The sequence below is a fragment of the Phaenicophaeus curvirostris genome, chromosome 1 (genome assembly GCF_032191515.1).
Source record: "Phaenicophaeus curvirostris isolate KB17595 chromosome 1, BPBGC_Pcur_1.0, whole genome shotgun sequence".
Classification (NCBI taxonomy): Eukaryota; Metazoa; Chordata; class Aves; order Cuculiformes; family Cuculidae; genus Phaenicophaeus; species Phaenicophaeus curvirostris.
This window is the reverse complement of record NC_091392.1, coordinates 1489829-1509961: the sequence shown is the minus strand read 5'-3', so window position 1 is coordinate 1509961 and position 20133 is coordinate 1489829. Positions and strand designations below refer to the sequence as shown.

General features: G+C 44.8%; 1 protein-coding gene across 6 annotated transcripts in view; it reads left to right on the top strand.

Moving 5' to 3' along the window:
* Positions 1 to 16676, top strand: part of LRGUK (leucine rich repeats and guanylate kinase domain containing) — a 70114-nt gene extending 53438 nt beyond the window's left edge. For 3 of the 6 annotated variants that reach the window (XM_069861819.1, XM_069861755.1, XM_069861570.1), the window contains 5 exons: positions 718 to 806; positions 8303 to 8428; positions 11066 to 11095; positions 15208 to 15350; positions 15807 to 16676. In XM_069861819.1, coding sequence (XP_069717920.1) covers positions 718 to 806; positions 8303 to 8428; positions 11066 to 11095; positions 15208 to 15350; positions 15807 to 15958 — 540 coding nt within the window. In that variant the 3' untranslated portion in view covers positions 15959 to 16676. Of the gene's footprint in view, positions 1 to 717; positions 807 to 8302; positions 8429 to 11065; positions 11096 to 15207; positions 15351 to 15806 lie in introns of those variants that run through there. The other 3 variants (XM_069861665.1, XM_069861964.1, XM_069861872.1) reach the window with 3 other exon arrangements.
* Positions 16677 to 20133: the final 3457 nt, after the last annotated feature.

Here is a 20133-nt window from a genome sequence, read left to right as displayed (position 1 = left end):
ATTGGGAGGTTGGGATGCGTCAGGAATGGTTCTCTGCAGATGTTTCTTCCTGCCGCGGTCTGGCTTATTTTCACAGAATCGTAAATAGATTTGGGTTGGAAGAGACCTTAAAGATCATTTAATTCCACTCTCCCACTGGATCAGGTTGTTCAAGGCCCCATCCAATTGACTTTGAACATCTCCAAGGATGGGGCATCCACGACTTCTCTGGGCAACCTGTTCCAGGGCCTCACGACCCTCACAGGAAGACATTTCTTCCTAAGATCTCATCTAAATCTCCTCTTTCTCAAGTTAAAAGCATTCCTCCTCATCCTATCCCTGCACTCCCTGATCAAGAGCCCCTCCCCAGCTTTCCTGGAGCCCCCTTCAATCCTGGAAGGCTGCTCTAAGGTCTCCCTGGAGCCTTCTCTTCTCCAGGCAGAACAAGCCCATCTCTGTGGGGCACAATTTTGACTACTGCGAAGAAATGGAGTTTCACCAGAGATGAAAATCTTCACTTTTCAAAGCCAGTAAGATCTCAGGCCAAGATTTGGGTTGTGTAGATCAGTGAATCGTATTTAGCACCTTGTTAGTTACAGCACAGCTCTGCGGTTCTCCCAGTATATTAGAAACACCTCCACTCTAGAGCCTTAGCAAAAGGGAAGGATATCACCGCCAGTTAAGTTACCATATAGACTTTTAAGTTGCTGTATAAAGTTGGTCATATTTCTTTATCAGGAAGAAGCTTCTTTCCAAAGACGTCATTCTGCAATACGTCGGGCTCTGTCGGAGAAGGCACCAAGTGCTCACATCCAGCTGTTTCAAAGGTAACTCAGAGTGGTTCCAGCCAGGTCTTTTGCAAGAAAGCAAAAACTGCTTGTTTAAGGTTTCTTCTCCACTGCTCATAAGGGTGAATGATAAGAATCTGTCAGGGATTGCAGAGCGTATAGACAAATCTCCTTTGTATCACTTTTAAAACTAGCCCTGCAAATATAGAATCAAAGAATCATAGAATTGCTTGGTTGGAAAAGACCTTTAAGATCATCAAGTCCGACCGTACCTGTCCACTACTAAACCAGATCCCTAAGCACCTCATCTCCTCGTCTTTTAAACACCTCCAGGGATGGGGACTCCACCACTTCCCTGGGCAGCCTCTTCCAATGTTTGACAACTCTTTCCACAAAGAGAATTTTCCCTAATATCCAGTGTAAACCTTCCCTGGTGCAACTTGAGGCTGTTTCCTCTCATCCTATCGCCTGTCACTTGAGAGAACAGACTAACCAATCTTGCCACAACCTCCTTTCAGGGAGCTGTATGTCTCCCTAACCCAAGTACCCTTAGCTGCCTCTCATGAGGCTTCTTCTCCAGCACCTTCCCAGCTTCACGGACCTTCTGTGGACTTGCTGTAGAGAACTCTGGACTCACTTAGCCTCTCGATGTCCTTCTTGTAGTGAGGGGCCCAAAACCGAACACAGAATTAGAGGTGCAGCCTCACCAGTGCCGAGTACAAGGGACAATCACCTCCCTGCTCCTGCTGGCCACGCAGTTTCTGATCCAAGCCGTGATGCTGTTGGCCTTTTTGGCCACCTGGGCCACTGCTGGCTCATGTTCAGCCACTGTCAAGCAACACCCCCAGGGCCTTCTCTAGCAGGCAGCTTTCCAGCTGCTCTTCCCCGTGCCTGGAGCACTGCAGGGAGTTGTTGTGTAAATATATCACACACAACCTCTCTTTTGACTTGGGAGCACAGCAGTCCCAAAATATGTACCAAAAATGTATGCGGCTGAGCCACCCACAAGTAATTTCTCTAAAACGAGGAAATTATTATATGCTGCTTCTCAGCGAGAGAAGAAAAGGACTGTTTTTCTGGCATCTTATGGTCTCCGATATGTTTTTAGCACTACTAGTAATTAGTGTTGGAAAGTCTCAATCCTGCTCAGCACAAGGTTGTTTGTTGCAACACGACTTCTGTGGATATCTCTGTTTAAAGCAGGATTTCTAAAAGCTGATTCCACTTCCTAACTTTATTTATTTATTAGAAAGTGGATCCTAACTTGACTGTCTCTCTTCCGTCTTCTTCCCCATAGTCACAGCCCTGAAAAATGGTGTTCAAAGTCCCAAGGTACCTTCTTTGATCAATCTTTTGTGGCCCTCCTGCCTTCCTCTGGTATACATCTTCCTAATCGGAATTCCTCTTTGCTTGCTCTTCCTACCTGCCATGAAAAGGCTTGCTGTTGACATTTAAACTATCGCATAAGCCTTTAAATCAGCAATCATCGGAAGGAAAAGTTCACATCTTTCAGCTCATTTCAGGCTTCTACAAGTACAGTTGCCAGTTGTACATACTAGACATGTTGATGAAAACCATTCCAGTGGCAAAGGCAGGAGATCAACTCTTAAAAAAACCTCTTCTGAATTAAACTGTCTCTAGAAAAGTAATGGCTGAAGCTCACAGGCAGAGATGTATAACTACAATGGATTTTCCAACTCTGTACTTAGAGAAAAGGGGTTTTTTTTAAGCAGCTGATTCATTCATTTTAAATAATGTTGAATTGAGAAGAAAAATGAAAATCGGTGTTTTCCTTTGCTGGGTCGTTTGGGTTTGATTTAGTGCTGCAGTGCCAACTATTAATGAGTCTGCCTTAGTTTCATAGAATTATAGAAACACCAGGTTGGAAAAGACCTCTGAGATCATTGAGTCCAACCATACCTATCTGCCACTAAACTATATCCTTAAATACCTTGTCTACCTGTCTTTTAAATCGCTCTAGTGATGATGACTCAACCACCTCCCTGGGCAGCCTCTGCCAGGGCCTGATGACCCTTTTGGTGAAATTTTTTTTCCTGATGTCCAATCTGAACCTCCCCTGGTGCAGCTTGAGGCCATCCTCCTTGTCCTATCACCTGTCACTTGGGAGAAGAGACCAGCCCCCACCTCTCTACAACCTCCTTTCAGGTTGTTGTTGGCAGTGAAATGGTCTCCCCACAGCCTCCTCTTCTCCAGGATGAATGACCCCAGCTCCCTCAGCTGCTTCTCATAACTTTGTTGCTCTTTGCTCCCTTTATTCCTCAATACTCATCCGCTGGGAGCTGATTTTGGAGGGAAGTGTCAGGCTGGCTTTGGCAGAGCTATCAGAGCTGTGAGAGAAAATCCTATCACCCCCAATCAGCATTTGCAATTTCCATGCCTCAAGGATAGTTGTGCTCCACCAAATCAAGGGCAAGAATAGACAACACCCCATTCTGTGCAAGAGATTAAATCTGGAAGTGCCATAAATACGAATATTCTGAAATGGTTGAAAATCTAAGCAAGAGAAGAGGAGAGGGAGACCTTATCACTGGCTACAACTCCCTGAAAGGAAGTTGTGGAGAGGAGGGAGCTGAGCTCTTCTCCCAGGTGACGGGACAGGACAAGAGGGAATGGCCTCAAGCTCCACCAGGGGAGGTTCAGGCTGAACATTAGGAAAAAAATTTCACAGAAAGGGTCATTGGGCACTGGCAGAGGCTGCCCAGGGAGGGGGTTGAGTCCCCTTCCCTGGAGGGGTTTAAGGGACGGGTGGACGAGGCACTGAGGGGCATGGTTTAGTGTTTGATAGGAATGGTTGGACTCGACGATCCAGTGGGTCTCTTCCAACCTGGTGATTCTGTGATTCTATGAAACTGAATCCTGGAAGGTAGCAATTAGTGGAGAACCTGGTAGGTCATGCAGTCCAGTCCAGTGGCAAGTGCGTGATTGTTGTGTAGATCACTTTTGTTTGTACAGAATCAAATCAAATTTTAATCGAATCATAGAATCATGGAATGATTTGGGTTGGTAGGCACCATAAAGATCGTCCAGTTCTAACCCGCCTGCCATGGGTTGGCACACCTTCCACTGGATCAGGTTGCTCAAATCCCCTTCCAACCTGGCCTTGAGCACCTCCAGGGATGGGGCAGCCACAACTTCCTTAGGCAATCTGTTCCAGTGCCTCATCAGCCTCACTGTGAAGAAATTCTTCCTTATATCTAATCTAAATCTTCCTCCTTCCAATTTAAAGCCATTCCCCCTCCTTCTGTCGCTCCAGGCCCTTGTAAAAAGTTCCTCCCCAGCTTTTCTGTAGCCCTTTCAGGTACTGGCAGGCTGCTGTGTGTGTCAGAAAATTTTAAAAGTGGTGTCATACAAGAATCTAACCTATTTTATTTATTCTGACATCACAGCATTATCTACATAAATTTAGTTTCTTAAATCAAATTACTGAAAACCTGGCCTCTTTATTTTTTGCCTGTGGCTGTGTGCAGGTGTGATTAAAGTAATTTTGATGTCTCATTTCCTAATGTAGGGGCAACATGTGGTGGTTCGCTTTAAATAATTTCACTAGTTATCTCTGTGTTGGAGGGTAATAAATAAGGGGTTGGTTGACGTCTCATTCAGATTAGGCCTTTAGCTAATGATTAACTTCTTGATTTTGTCTAAATGTTGCTGAAAACTGGATTAAGCAAGAGCAGACATCATCGAGAGGAGAATTTACAACATGCAGTCTTGCTTTTCTGAGTTGGAAGAAATTCATATGCACTGCAGTTTCACTGAAGCTCCTTGCCAGGACTGGGAAGAGAGGAAGTCCATGGTTTTACCCCTTCAGTTTGGATTTCCTTCCTGTGAGCACAACATGCACGTGGTTGCATGAATGTCTTGCAGACTATCTTGTCTGATCAGCCTCCAACTAGACAAGTCTAATTTCACATTTCAGATGTATTTCCATGCCGATCTTAATGACAGAGCTAGGACCTGTCCTCATCCAGAGGGACCTAGACAGGCTGGAGAACTGGGCCTGTGAGAACCTCATGAGGTTCAACAAGGCCAAGTGCAAGGTCCTACACCTATGTCAAGGCAATCCCCATTTTCAGAACATGGTTGGGGATGATGTGATTGAGAGCAGCCCTGCAGAGAAGGACTTGGGGGGTGCTACTCGATAAGAAGCTTTACATGAGCCGGCAGTGTCTGCTTGCAGCCCAGAAGACCAACCGTGTCCTGGGCTGCATCCAAAGAAGCGTGGCCAGCAGGTCGAGGGAGGTGATTCTGCCCCTCTAGTCCTCTCTTGGGAGACCTCATCTGGAGTACTGTGTCCAATTCTGGAATCCTCAATGTAGGAAGGATATGGAACTGTTGGAACGGGTCCAGAGGAGGCTACAAAGATGATCAGAGGGCTGGAGCACCTTCCCTTTGAGGACAGGCTGAGAGAGTTGGGTTTGTTCAGCCTGGAGAAGAGAAGGCTCCACGGAGATCTTATAGCGACCACCCAGTACCTGAAAGGAGTCTACGGGAAAGCTGGAGATGGACTATTCATAAAAGCTTGTGGTGATAGGACAAGGGGGAATGGATATAAGCTGGAGAAGGGCAGATCTAGACTTGATAAAAGGAAGAATTTCTTCACCTTGAGAGTGATGAGACACTGGAACAGGTTGCCCAGGGAAGTTTTGGCTGCCCCATCCCTGGAGGTGTTCAAGGCCAGGTTGGATAGGTCCTTGAGCAGCCTGATCTAGTGGGAGGTGTCCCTGCCCATGGCAGGGGAGTTGGAACTAGGTGATATTTAAGGTCCCTTCCAACCCTAACTATTCTATGATTCTATGATTGTTCTGAGCTGCATGGATATGCCTTTTCATGGGGCTATTCAACTTACCAACCTTCTTTTCATAGAATCATAGAATGGTTTGGTTTGGAAGGGACCTGAACAGCCAGCCAGTTCCAACCCCCACTGCCATGGGCAGGGACACCTCCCTCTGGATCTGGTTGCTCAAATCCTCACCCAACTTGCCCCTGAACATCTTCAGGGACGGAGAATCCACAGCATCTCTGAGTAGCCTGTGCCAGAGCCTCACCACTTTTCCTTTTTCCCTTGACCTGGTGCAATTGGAATTACACTCCAAGCCTAAACATCTCTAATGAAGGTACAAAATTTGAAATGCAATCTAAAGAACACATTCAGTGCAGAGGTAAGAAGTGAAAATCATCACCTTTAAAACTGCATGTTTTTTCTTAGCTGTCAGGATGGTTGTTTCAAGTTTATTTATCAACTGAGGTGTAGATTCTGAGAATGGGTCAGGAGATTTGGATAAAACACCTTTGCTCCAGGAATTTAGAGTCCATTTTCCCATGATGACCCTGTTCTTAGAGGGTTGGCCTTGAATCCTGCCTTCAGATTTCTGCTTTACCCTCCATTGCCAGGCTGTGTATTTCTATGCAGAGTTCTTTGCTGAGATATTTTATTATTATTATTATTTTTATTTCCATGATGTGGATTTACAAGAAATGATTTCTGAGAGCGCTCAGCTCTGGGGGCCATTAATGGTGTCAGGCACTTTCACCGATGTAATTGGTTCAGATTTTGATCTGAGCCAATAATGAACAAACACCATTACCAGCTGGTGGCTGCTTGACAGTGAAACAATAACAGCTTGAGGCCTTACAGCTTCTAGCGAAGCTTTATTTATAGGTATTAATAATAGGAAGAAATTAAAGGAAAGGGAATTTAACGATGAAGAATAGAAAAAAAATGTGACTGCGATACTGTGTATTGAGCTAGGGACTGATTTCTGAGGAGGAGTGGAGAAAGCCTCATCACTGAAGCACCAGAAGACCCACAGAGGACACCTTCCACCGCATGAGGTTGTTCAAAGCCCCATCCTGAAGAACTTAACAGTTTGGGTTTTAACAAGAAGGGCTTCTACAGACACGTCTATCAAAAGAGGAAGATCAAAGAGAACATACCCCCCACTGAGGGTTAGGAATGGTGACCTGTATCAAAAGATGAGGAGAAGGCTGAGGTACTTTACTTAACAACTTTTTTGCCTCAGTCTTCACTGATAACCGCTCTCCTCACCCCTCCTGGGTCATGGGACAGCGAGATGGTGACCAGGGGAGTAAACCCCATCCCACTGTAGAGGAGGATCAGGTTCGTGACCACCTGAGGAACCTGAACATTTATAAGTCTATGGGACCTGATGAGATGCATCCCAGAGGCCAGAGGGAATTGGCAGATGTGGTTGCAAAGCCTCTCTCCATGATATTTGAAAAGTCATTGGCAATTAGGAGAAGTCCCTGGTGACTGGAAGAGGGGTAACGTTGTGCCCATTTTTAAAAAGGGTAGAAAAGATGATCATGGACAGGGATACATTCCACTGGATCAGGTTGCTCAAAGCCTCATCCAACCTGGCCTTGAACACCTCCAGGGATGGGGCATCTACAGCTCCTCTGGGCAGAATAAACATATAAAAATAGATTCCTTCAGAGTTCAGTAGAGGCACGTCAGTGGGATGGCTCTGCTACAGGAGATAGATATACTTAATCTTTCAAAAGTTATAATTTTATCTTCAACGTTTCATTAAGAACCTGTCATGTTTGGCAGTCTTCAGTGCTGCATCTCTTTGGTTTTAGCCCTGGGGCTCAAATCTGTAAATAAAGCAGTGTCAATACTGAAATTACTGGGAATGCTTTTTTCCTAGGTTTTATGAATGGCAGTGAAGATGAAACTTCTGACTTTGGGAGTAAATCACAGGGGGTGGGATTAATCTCACCCGACTTTGAGTGCCTTTAATAAAAATGTCTCCATCTGAGCAAGTTGCCCTACACTGCTCTGTCTCAGTGGAGAGCGATTCATCCAACTTGCTTTGGGCATCTACTTAGGCTTGAGTTTACTCACACTCGCTATAAACAGAGCCTAGATTGCTAACCCCAACTGCATGTTACTGCTTCTTTTCCACTGGAGATGATGGGCCCCTCACCACAAGAAGGGTGTTGAGGCTCTGGAGCGAGTCCAGAGAAGAGCAACGAAGCTGGGGAAGGGGCTGGAGAACAAGTCTGAGGGCCCTGGGGGTGTTTAGCCTGGAGAAGAGGAGGCTGAGGGGAGACCTCATTGCTCTCTCCAACTCCCTGAAAGGAGGTTGTAGAGAGGAGGGAGCTGGGCTCTTCTCCCAAGGGACAGGGGACAGGACGAGAGGGAATGGCCTCAAGCTCCACCAGGGGAGGGTCAGGCTGAACATTAGGAAAAAATTTTTCACAGAAGGGGTCATTGGTCCCTGTCCGAGGCTGCCCAGGGAGGTGATTGAGTCACCTTCCCTGGAGGTGTTTAAGGGACGAGTGGACGAGGCACTGAGGGACATGGTTTAGTGTTTGATAGGAATGGTTGGACTCGATGATCCGGTGGGTCTCTTCCAACCTGGTGTTTCTGTGATTCTATGACACTCCTCTCCATCTGAACAGGTCTTTTGAACTCTCTAAGCACTAATTAGCCTATCACAGTATATAAATGCATGTAACAAGCACTTTATTTTCTTATTGTATCATTTTAGGGACCTGGCAGTCACTCCTGCACCAAGCAGTTCCCGTCGACAACTACTGGAACCAACAACACGTTCTCTGCTCTCACATGGAAAGAATATCACCCAAGACTCCCCCCTGCCCAACCCAGAGAGCCGGTGAGTTCAGTTTCTGAGACAGCAGGTCATTGCTGGGTGGAATGAAGGTTAACGCTGCAATGTGCAAGATCTAAAGCCATTTCCCAAGGTAATGCAGTTGTCTCATCTGTTACATTAACAGCTTTATTAGACACATCGCTGCAACATAAAACAAAGCCTTGTCGTTTAGGGGAATGGTTTCATTTAGACACCATAATTCACATATGCAAAGAGGGAATTTCAAGAGCTTTGCGTCAAGAGGATGTTTGAAGGGAAAAAGGTGCTGAGAGAAACTTGATCCAGGGACACGAAAACAGAATTTGAGTGGTAAATATGTTTTTTAGACAAATTTACCAGATATTGCTATCAGAATTATTTGTCATTGTCTTTTTTGAGGATTACCACAGTCACTGTTGAATACCATTTGGGAGGCTGTGGGTGATATTGTGATCTTCAAATTCATCCCTCATCCATGATAACAGCAAACCCCATCAGGATACAAAGCTTTGTAGTACCTTTAACTTCTCTTACTCTCTCAGCCATAGCTGTTAAGCTTCACATTTTGTCCAGCAGCTCTGCTCATGAATGTTGAACGCTCTGATTTATCATTTCACAGCTAAAGAGGCTCCAAGATATGGGAGGGAGACAACTCTCATCTCATTTAAATATTGTAGAGAGGTGAGGATGTAAGATTTGAAGAGGCTACATCTGCAGTGTCTTTCAGGCTACGGAAGAAGAACTAGGAACTGGGGTTGTTTAGCCTGGAGAAAAGGAGGCTGAGGGGAGACCTTAGCACTGTCCACAACTACCTGTAGCAAGGTTGTAGGGAGGTGGGTGCTGGTGCTTTCTCACAAGTGACAGGCGATAGGAGAAAGGGAATGGCCTCAAGTTGCAACAGGTAAGGTTCAGATTAGCCATTAGGAAAAATTTCTTTACCAAAAGGATTCTCAGGTACTTGAAGAGGCTACCCAGGGTGGTGGTTGAGTCCCCATCCCTGGAGGTGTTTAAAAGATGGGGAGATGAGGTGCTCAAGGATCTGGTTTAGTGGTGGACAGGTACAGTTGGGCTTGATGATCTCAAAGGTCTTTTCCAACCTCGTGATTCTGTGAGTGCCTCTTACAAGATGCCTTTGATTTACTCTAATGGTCCTGTTTTGTCAGTGCATCAGAGCTCTGGCTACCAACAAGCCTATCTGCTGTTGTGGCAAGTGACATTATGGCTTTTCGATGCAGTATCCTGGATAAGCTGTTTTTTCCACTCTTCTGGCCATCTGTTGTAATCTCATGCCCAGATAGGATGCACAGAAACAGCCGGATACCACACAGTGTGACCTAGTGAAGCATAACATGCCAGATCCCCCTTCCACAGCAGGAAATAGGTGTGTGCTTGCAGCCATGCTCTGCTCACTCTTTGGAACCTATCACAATGCTCATCCGAAAGCTGCAGCTTAGAATGAGCTTAAATCTATGCAGCGTGACTGTTGGTAAATTTGAATTTGATCATTTGATCAGGAAAGTTGGGGCTGCCCCATCCCTGGAGATGTTCAAGGCCAAGTTGGATGGGACCTTAGGCAGCCTGATCTAGTGGGATGTCCCTTCCCATTGCAGGGGGGTTGGAACTAGATGATCTTTAAGGTCCCTTCCAACCCAAACTACGCTATGATTCTATGGGTTCAACCCCACGTCTGATAATTTGTTCTCTTTCCATACAAACCAAGGTACCTTTCCTGCTCTATTTAAACATCCCATACCATGTTTTTTTCACATATATATTTCAAAATCATTCAAAAATCACTGTTAAAAACAGACCTAAAAGCACATCGGGCAGTTTTCCACATTAAGTCAGACTGATGAGAAACACTGAACATGTTTATAAGAGTTCAACCCATTCATTTTAGTCCTCTCCTAAGCAGAATTCTTGAACTTGCTGGAAAAATACCCTCAGTGTTCCTTTTGTATCCTACAGAGACTGTCGGTTCCCTCTATGTGATGTACTACCTGCCACTGTAATTACAAGTAGTTAATTAGCATGCTGTAAAAAGGTTGAAACCGTAGGCCTCTGCAGATTCATTTGTCCTGAGTATTTGTGCCACGATGGAGAGTGCTGAAGGGGAACAGCGCGAGCGTCTGAGAGAAACCGCGTGCGTAATAGGCTGCTGAGGGAATATGCATCATCTGTCCTTCCCAGCAAGAGGCAAGACCCATAACTCAAACGAGTGTGAAGCTATGATGAGTTGTAAAGGTCTTACCCTTCGCATATGGGAATAAATATGTCTTTCCACTCCATCGCGTTTTGGTGTTTTGACTTCAGCAGTGTTTTCATTTAGCACTGCTAATAACACAGTGGAAAAACAACTGCGAGGAGAGAAAAAGTAAACTGCTAATCTGATTCGTTTGCCTACAGCAAAATTGTATGGAGGCAGGTTGTCAAATCCTGTATGTGCGTATGTAAGTATGAAAAGTTTGGAAGAAATTTGCTTATAGGCATGATTGATGGAAATGCTCTTGTGGAGACGCAATTGAAATATGGGGGAGAGAAATTCCATGTTTCTGAAGTATTGTAGGAAAGCCTGTACTGATTTTGTTTCAATATTGAAGTGGTTTAATATTCTCGTCTTCCTTCTCTCCAATTTTGTGCTTTCGACATTTGGAATGGAAGAAAGAGTAAACCAAAAAGAAACTTCAAGGGGTAAGAGCACAAATGTATTGACCTACAGGCACAGCCAGTGAAGGAAATAATGTTTTCGAAGATCAGGGGCTGCAGATTAATTTGATATCTAGCTTGGCAACGCTGAGTCCAGGTTGCGAATTATTATTTCTCAAATTGGGCTCGAGATGTGGTGGAAACAGCATCATTATGTAGTGATAAGATGAGAGGGAATAGCTTTAAATTGGAAGGGGAAAGATTTAGACTAGACATTAGGAAGAAAGTCTTCATGGATGCCCAGGGAAGCTGTGGCTGCCCCATCCCTGGAGGTGTTCAAGGCCAGGTTGGATGGAGCCTTGAGCAACCTGGTCCAGTGGGAGGTGTCCCTGCCCATGGCAGGGCTGTTGGAACTGGGTGGTGTTTAAGGTCCCTTCCAACCCAAACCATTCTCTGATTCTCTGATTCTTCAGGTCACTAATGCTTGTTGGATTGAAATCCTGGAGTTCTGATACTTCTGCTTGACACGTAAAAGAGATTGCTTTTACCTAAGAGTGAAAATCAAAACTTTTGTTTGGATGTCTGCGTGCTGACCTGCAGTTTTCAGCAGGACAGTTTCTAATTACAACCATGCCTTCTTTTCATTATTTCATAGCTACAGCCTTCACCTTGGAAGCAATGTATGATGACCTCATCTTTCCTGATTTCACAAAAACAAACACCATGCCAGGGATTTTGAAGTCCCCTGCTGAAGGCTGAACTCACTCAAACATGAAAGTGTGGATTTTTTTTTTCCTTGAGATTCCATTTGTTTTCACTCGCAGGCTTAAACAATTTATCATTGCCTGCGGTGAGTAGCAGTCCTTTAGGGCAATAAATCTTACAATGGTATTTTAAAGGACTGCTGTTCACCACCGGCAATGATAAATTCTTTAGATCCCTGCTGTATCTTGCAGAATCATAGAATCGCTTGGTTGGAAAAGAACTTTTAAGATCATCGAGTCCAGCCGTACCTGTTCTCTACTAAACCATCTCCTTGAGCACCTCGTCTCCCCATCTTTTAAACCCCTCCAGGGATGGGGACTCCACCACCTCCCTGGGAAGCTTCTACTGGGGCCTGAGAACCCTTTCAAACTCTTTTCATTGTTCACTTTTACCAGTTAAGGTGTTTGTAAGGATATTGAAACAATCTGGTTACAGCATAACAAGGAGACAAGAAGGAAGGAGGGGCAAAATAAATTGATTTGGAGAGTAGAAAATTAACTTCCTAATCTCTTACTGTACCTTCATTATTTGCCAGTTTGAGCGTAGAGTCAGAACCTCGCCTACCATTTAACAAGAAAACACCTCAAATATTTAATTGCACAGGGGCATGGTTTAGTGTTTGATAGGAATGGTTGGACTCGATGATCCGGTGGGTCTCTTCCAACCTGGTGATTCTATGATTCTATGATCCCCATTTCTGCCAAACATAATCAAATGAGAAATATCCATCGGTTGAAAAACTCTGCAAGGGTATCGGTTAGAGTTTGGCAGTCCAGTGCAACCATAATCCAAACAGAATCTATAGCAGTTCAGTTCTTAACTCCTCAACTCATTGTTAACATATTCTGCATTTAGTGCACACAGAATCATAGACTCATAGAATAGTTTGGGTTGGAAGGGGCTTTAAAGATGATCTAATTCCACCCCCACCTGCAAGGGCACCTCCAGCTAGATCAGGCTGCCCAAGGCCCCATCCAACCTGGCCTTCAAAACCTCCAGGGTTGGGGCATCTACGACTTCTCTGGGCAACCTGTTCCAAGGCCTCACCACTCTCATGGTGAAGAAATTCCTCCTTTTTTCTAGTATAACTCTGCCCCTCTCCAGTTTATCCCCATTGCCCCTAGTCCTATCACCACAAGCCTTTGTAAACAGCCCCTCCCCGGCTTTCTTGTAGTCCCTTCAGGTACTGGAAGGTTGCTGTAAGATCTCGGAGCCTTCTCTTCCCCATGCTGAACAGAGATCCATTTATCTCATTACTCCGTGGGGTAATACTGTATTTTTAAGCTTCCTATTTTTCATTTCTTTTCTACTTAGCTGAGTGGGAAATTTTACTAAAGAGAATATGTGCCTGCATGACCTATAGAACTAAGGGTAGGTTATCCAAACTCATTTACAGATCACCTGGCAAAAAGCCAAAGGAGAGTTAGGTTCTCAGCTCCTCTGCCCCACTTCTTCCAAATACCTGAGACATTGAGATGGCAGAGACCTCCCAAACTCTAGTTTTCCCACTTATTCTCACTGAGTAGTTTTACAAAGAACCTGAATTAAATTAAATGTTTCTTATGACATTTGTATTAGAAATGCCTGGGTATCTGCCTTCCCTGTACACCCTGCAAAGTCATACGTAAATGATTTCCCACAGTTTACTTTGTCTTCTATCCTTTAAGAAAGGAACAGCTGGGCAGAAAGGCAATGAAGGTTTCTTTTCAATACTGTAGGTTCCTGGATTTCATCATAGTGCATTCGTGTTATGGTGGCTAGAGATCCACATGGGGTTAATTCTAAATATAATATCCAATTTTATCCTTTATTTGTCGATGAACATGTGGCTCTGATGTCTGAAGCAAAAGCAGAAATAGTTTTCTCCTTGTAGAAATTGGAGTTGGTGATGCTGAAGAATCCAAGTTGTTGTTTATACTGAGCCTGGATTTACTGCTCCTAGTAATTGCTTATCCCTCCCATGGTTACGTCTGTTGTGTATTACAGGCAGCTAAAATGAGATTATGACTAGGATTAAGCACTTGGCTACAGCATTCGGGGTTTGATGAGCATCTTTGGACGCAGTGGACCTCAGAGGAAGACGCAAGCATTCAATCCATTACAGATAAAACATTCTTTTACCTTTAGGGCAATGGCAAAATTCTCATAGACTGCCGCAGTACATCTTGGGAGAAGCTAATTACCTGTTTATTATGGACTACCACTCTGTTTTATCTCATTATTCATGATCTCCTCACTACAAGAAGGAGATGGAGATCCTGGAGCGTGTCCAGAAAAGGGGAACAAAGCTGGAGAACAAGCATTATGAGAAGTGGCTGAGGGAACTGGGGTTGTTTAGCCTGGAGAAAAGGAGGCTGAGGGGAGACCTCATTGCTCTCTACAACTCCCTGAAAGGAGGTTGTAGCGAGGTGGATGGATGTTGGTCTCTTCTCCCAAGTGACAGGTGATAGGACGAGAGCTGTGACAGGTGATAGGACGAGAGCTGCGCCAGGGGAAGTTCAGATTAGACATCAGGAAACATTTCTTTGCAAGAAGGGTTCTCAGGCACTGGCAGAGGCTGCCCAGGGAGGTGGTGGAGTCCCAGTTCTTGGAGGAACTTTAAACTTCCTCCCAGATTCATGAATCTATAAATCACTTTCTCTCACCTAGACCAGAAGAGCCATAAAAGAGATATTATCTGATGTCTTAAGCATTGCTCCAGATATACAGTATGGTCTCCCGTTACGTAGGTAGTTATTGATCTCTACATATCAATCAAGGTCTTTCCTTAACTTATCTTGAGTTAAATTGATAGTATATAGAGAGAAATGGAAAGCCTTTATCAGAACAAGCTACAGCACAGTCGTTATCATTGTCAGGGTCTCAAACCACTCATATTTTAGCTTTGATTAGATTTTCTCCAAGAGATATAACAGGTTGGAAGTACCAACTGTACCACTGGGTACCACTCATTGGTAAATGAGCTCATGGCCTGCGTTGTCACTTGGATACTCCAGAAACTCTTCTTTTCAAGGCAATTCCTATTTTCTCATACTCACCAAGAGAATATCATCTGCAGTCCTGAACCGCAGGTTTGCAAACAAGGAGCTCTGAGTTCTGATCCCAGATCTGAAGCTGATTCACTGTGTGGCCTGAACCTCTTTATTATTTATTGTCCATGCAATTAATTAAACAAATGAATGAAAACTGAGAGAAGTAGTACTTGTGTCTGCCAGCACTAGAAGTTCTGAGAGAATTGTAAGGAGTGAAAAAGCTTTGAATAGCTGATAAGTACTGGGATTTATTTTTGACTTGGGATTGAGTTGTGTGACTGCAACATCAGTAATGCTGTCAAACCTAGTGTATGTGCTTTTTTATTGCTATTTTAAAGCATGAATCATTTCCTCTCGCAGCTGCAGAGACCCTAGTCCTGCTGGTGGACTATTTCTAATGTCACCTGCAGAAGGTCAGCTGGTTCGGACCCCTGTTCCCCAAGAAACCAAAGCTGAGCACCGAGATCCAAGAGGAGCTGAAAATGGAGCAGGCAGAATGAAAGGTTTGAACCATATTCCAAAGTAATAGTTTTCATAGAATCATAGAATGATTTGGGTTGGAAGGGTTTTTAACTCCCTGAAAGGAGGTTGTGGAGAGGAGGGAGCTGGGCTCTTCTCTCAAGGGACAGGGGACAGGACGAGAGGGAACGGCCTCAAGCTCCGCCAGGGGAGGTTCAGGATGAACACTAGGAAAAAATTTTTACAGAAAGGGTCATTGGTCCCTGTCCGAGGCTGCCCAGGGAGGGGGTTGAGTCACCTTCCCTGGAGGGGTTTGAGGCACGGGTGGATGAGGTGCCGAGGGACATGGTTTAGTGTTTGATAGGAATGGTTGGACTCGATGATCCAGTGGGTCTCTTCCAACCTGGTGATTTTATGATTCTATGATTCTATGAAATGTTGACTTTTCATTGAAATAAATACCCTCTTTGTGCTTCTTCACTTATTTATCGTTTCTGCAGAGACTGAACTCCCTGCTGACAATCTTCAGAGGAAACACAGCAAGTCCAAGACTGGTTCTTCTCACGTGCCTCAGCTTGTCAACTGCACAGGCTCCAACTCCAAACCTGTCTTACCTCCAATCCCATCTGGGCGGAAGAGGAATAACCCTTGATAGCCACTACTAGCCACGTCTTTGTCGTGAATCTTGGTTCTATACCAAATCTTTCTAACAGGAATACAGATTTTGATATATTTCTCTTCAACAAAGCATATTCCATCAAATATTATTTCTAAATCCATTTCTGATTAACTTTCCTCCAAAAAAGTTATTTATTTATAACTTTATTAAAAAGTAATTTCTGTATTTCCTAAAGGTAAAAATTATTTCCCCAGGGACTCACAGCTGGGAAATGGTGTAGAGTTTTTCCTAACAGCCACAGGACCATAGCTTCCATTAATTTCTCTCTTTCCTCCTATATTATGAATTTAATTGAGGTGTGGAAGCATCAGAGCCTCTGATAATATCATCTATATTGGAGTATTAGTGAATTATTTTCAAGGGGGACTTTGTGAAATGTTCAAAGTTGAGCTGGGAGTGAAAACTAGTTGAAGTCTTTTTTTTTTTTAATAGAATGTGCGTTTTTGAAAGGATGAGACATAATTCCTTGGTTTGCCAAGTGTATTTAAACAACCTGGTGAGGAGTCATCAGAAAATAATATTAGAATTATCAGCTGAACTTGTAAGTGAAAATTTGGTTTTCTGTGTGTCGAGCAAAGCTCTGACAGGTAAATAAAACTCTTGAGTTAATGTTTCCCCTGCTTAGTTTTCTGCTTATAGAACAGACGGTGGGGCCCATTTGCCCACCCAAGGAGGGGCGTTTGCTATTCGTATTGCAGTGCGAGTCCTCAGAGGTCTTGGTGTGTGCAGAAGATCTCACCCATTGCCACAGCACAGAGTCCTGTCCACGGAAAAGCTCTGCTTCACCTCATTCAGAATGCAGCCAAGGGTTTTCGTTGTTTAAATAGGATGAAGTGAACGAAGCAGCACAGCTCATGGTAAGTAATGCATCAATTCAGATAGCCTGACCTTAAATTCCAAGCAAAGCCTGTAAAACAACTCAGCCTTTCATTACACAGTTTTCCTTCTGTGTAGCAGCTGGCTGTATCCTCAAGCTGAAGAACAACAGCTCTTCCTAGGCACCAGGTTTTTTATCATTGATTTTGGCAGAACAAAAAGCGAGGCCGCTCCGTGGCCTGGGTTCAAGAGAAGTTCAGGCAGTTGAAGCTGGTGTTTCAACCTCAGTGGGTTTTTGCCAAGGCAGTTCAGTGAGGTTGAGCGGCTGGAGCATATCCAGAGGAGGGCAATAAAGCTGGGAAAGAGTCTGGAGAACAAATCTTATGAGGAGTGCCTGAGAGACCTGGGGTTGTTTAGTCTGGAGAAAAGGAGGCTGAGGGGAGGCCGCCTTGCTCTCTACAACTACCTAAAAGGAGATTGTAGTGAGGTGGGTGTTGGTCTCTTCTCCCAAGTGACAAGTGACAGGATGAGAGGAAACAGCCTCAAGTTGTACCAGGAGAGGTTTAGATTGGATATTGGGAAAAAATTTCTTTCCTGGAAGAGTGGTGAAGCGCTGGCAGAGGCTGCCCAGGGCAGTGGTGGAGTCACCATCCCCGGAGATGTTCAAAAAGCATATAGACGTGGAACTTTGGGACATGGTTTAGTAGGCACGGCGGTGTTGTGCTAATGGTTGGATGGCACGATCCTAGAGGTCTTTTCCAACCTTAATGATTCTACGAGTCTATTATTTCCATGAGGTGGGTACCTGACTGCCACAGAGTAGCTACCAAAACACAGTTTCTTCTGCAAACCCCACAGAGCTCTCCACAGCCACTCTGCCTCCGTAAATACCTTTGCAGGAGCTGGTCTGGCTCTTACAGGTGGATGCATGGTTGATTGACATGGATGGTGACGCGTGTATCCATTTTTACTCTTTTAAAGGTGTTTTGCCAGTGTTGTGGTTAATGAATATGTACCTTGTGGTTCACACATAGCAGAGCCTGGGGTGATCACACCCCCTTGCTTATAGTAGGAAGGTAGCACAGGCAAAACAGATAAATCTCATTTCTCCTGAACACGAGTGCAGGAACTTGTGTACCTGGATCACTCTAGGTATATACATACATCTGGAAAATAAGGGCTCTGCGTGTTGGGTGATGTCTGGAAAATAAGAGTGAGTGTGGGAGAAGAGAAGGCTCCAGGGAGACCTTAGAGCAGCTTCCAGTATTGAAAAGGGCTACAGGAAAACTGGAGAGGCTCTTTTTCCAAGGATCTGGATTGATAGGATGAGGGGGAATAGCTCTTGTCTGGAAGGGGAGGGTATTTAGACTAGACATTAGGAAGAAATTCTTGGCAATGAGGGTGGTGAGGCATTGACACAGGTTGCCCAGGGAATTGTGGATCCCCCTCCCCGGAGATGTTCAGGGCCAGGTTGGATGGGGCTTGGAGCAGCCTGATCCAGTGGGAGGTGTCCTTACCCATGGCAGGAGGGTTGGAACTGGATGATCTTTAAGATCCCTTCCAACCCAAACCATTCTATGATTCTATGATTCAGCCCCAGCCCTCCTCTCTCCCCTTGGAATGGTTCCTCCCTTCTGTGTAAAACAGAACAAAAGCCGATGTTATCCCTGCATCACACAGTATTTCCTTTGCTTGAAGTCTGCAATCCTGCCAAAGCCTTGTACATCTTCAGTGAGTGAGTGCAGCGATTCAAACTACTCATATTTACAGGAACAGTCTTAAATGTTAAGCTCTCCAGTGCTGAAATTGTATCTCTCTTTTGATTCCACAGAGCTGAGCATTCAGGTGGAGTATAAATATATTACTCACATTTCCCCTTTGGAAAAAGGAATTATTTGTTCTTCTGTGAGGGCATTCAGAAAAAAAATCGGTGCTGGATCAGGTATCAGTTACCTCACTTGCCTTTCCATCAGACATTTCTGTTTGAAGAGAATCTTCTATTTTGCTATCAGTTCCTGGGCACTGAGCTTTCAAATGATTCTGAATGTGGCACATTTGGTGGCGTTTAGGGGCTAAGAACGTTTCATGGAAGTAGCCAACTATATCCTGGGCAGCCTCAAAATAAGTGTAACCAGCAGGGCGATGGAAGGGACCTTTGTGAGATCCCACCTTGTGTCCTGTCCAGTTCAGCACAGGTAGGACATGGATCTGTTAGGGCAAGTTGAGAAGAGGACATGAAGATGATCTGAGGGCTGGAGCATCTCTGCTATGAGGACAGGCTGAGAGAGTTGGGGTTGTTCAGCCTGGAGAAGAAGCCTAAGGGCTCTGGGGAGACCTTAGAGCAGCTTCCAGTACTGAAAGGGACTGCAGGAAAGCTGGGGAAGGAGTCTTGATCAGGGAGTGCACGGACAGGGTGAGGGGGAACAGTTTTCAGCTGAAAGAGGGGAGATTGAGATGAGATCTAAGGAAGAAATGTTCTCCTGTGATGGTGGTGAGTCACTGGCATGGGTTGCCCGGAGAAGTGGTGGCTACCGCATCCCTGGAGGTGTTTAAGACCAGGTTGGATGAGATTCTGAGCAACCTGATCGAGTGGGAGGTGTCCCTGCCCATGGCAGGGGGGTTGGAACTGGATGGGTTGTAAGGTCCCTTCCAACCCAAACCATTTTGTGAACCATGTATGAGTTCCCCAAAACAACCACACAATGATGACCTGCCCTTTGCCCATCGCGCCCTGAATCGTGGACCATCTGGACCATTTGGAGGCAGGATTGCAGCTGGATTGCCGATATGTAATATTTTCATTTCTTTTAGCAGACTGGGAAGCTTTGCAGCTCCTCGGTTTTAGTTTAGAGCGTTTATTTTTGGCTGAAAGTAGAAACTTATAACTTGGTGCCCGTGTATTTATAGACCGGCAGATAAAAGCAGGGCTGTTTCAGGGAACTCTGTTTTTATTGGCAGGGAGCGTGTTTGCTTTACAGCAGAATAACACCTTGAGTTAGTCACAGTCAAACAAGTCTCTGAGTCTTGGATTTTACAGAGGGGAGTGTAACAAGCTGTTTAATTTCCCTTTTTTTAAATTAAACATTCAACGTTCAATAAAATCAGTAACTGTGGTTGCTGCTTTGTGAATGCAAATGGCTTCACCAGCTGGAGGCTGTAGCCGTGTGCTTATAGAATCCTAGAATCACGGAATTATTAAGCTTGGGAAAGACCTCTAAGATCATCCAGACCAACCATCAGCCCAAGCCCACCTTGCCTACTAAACCATGTCCTGAAGTTCCCCATCTACACATGTTTTGAACTCCGCTAGGGCTGGGGACTCCACCACTGCC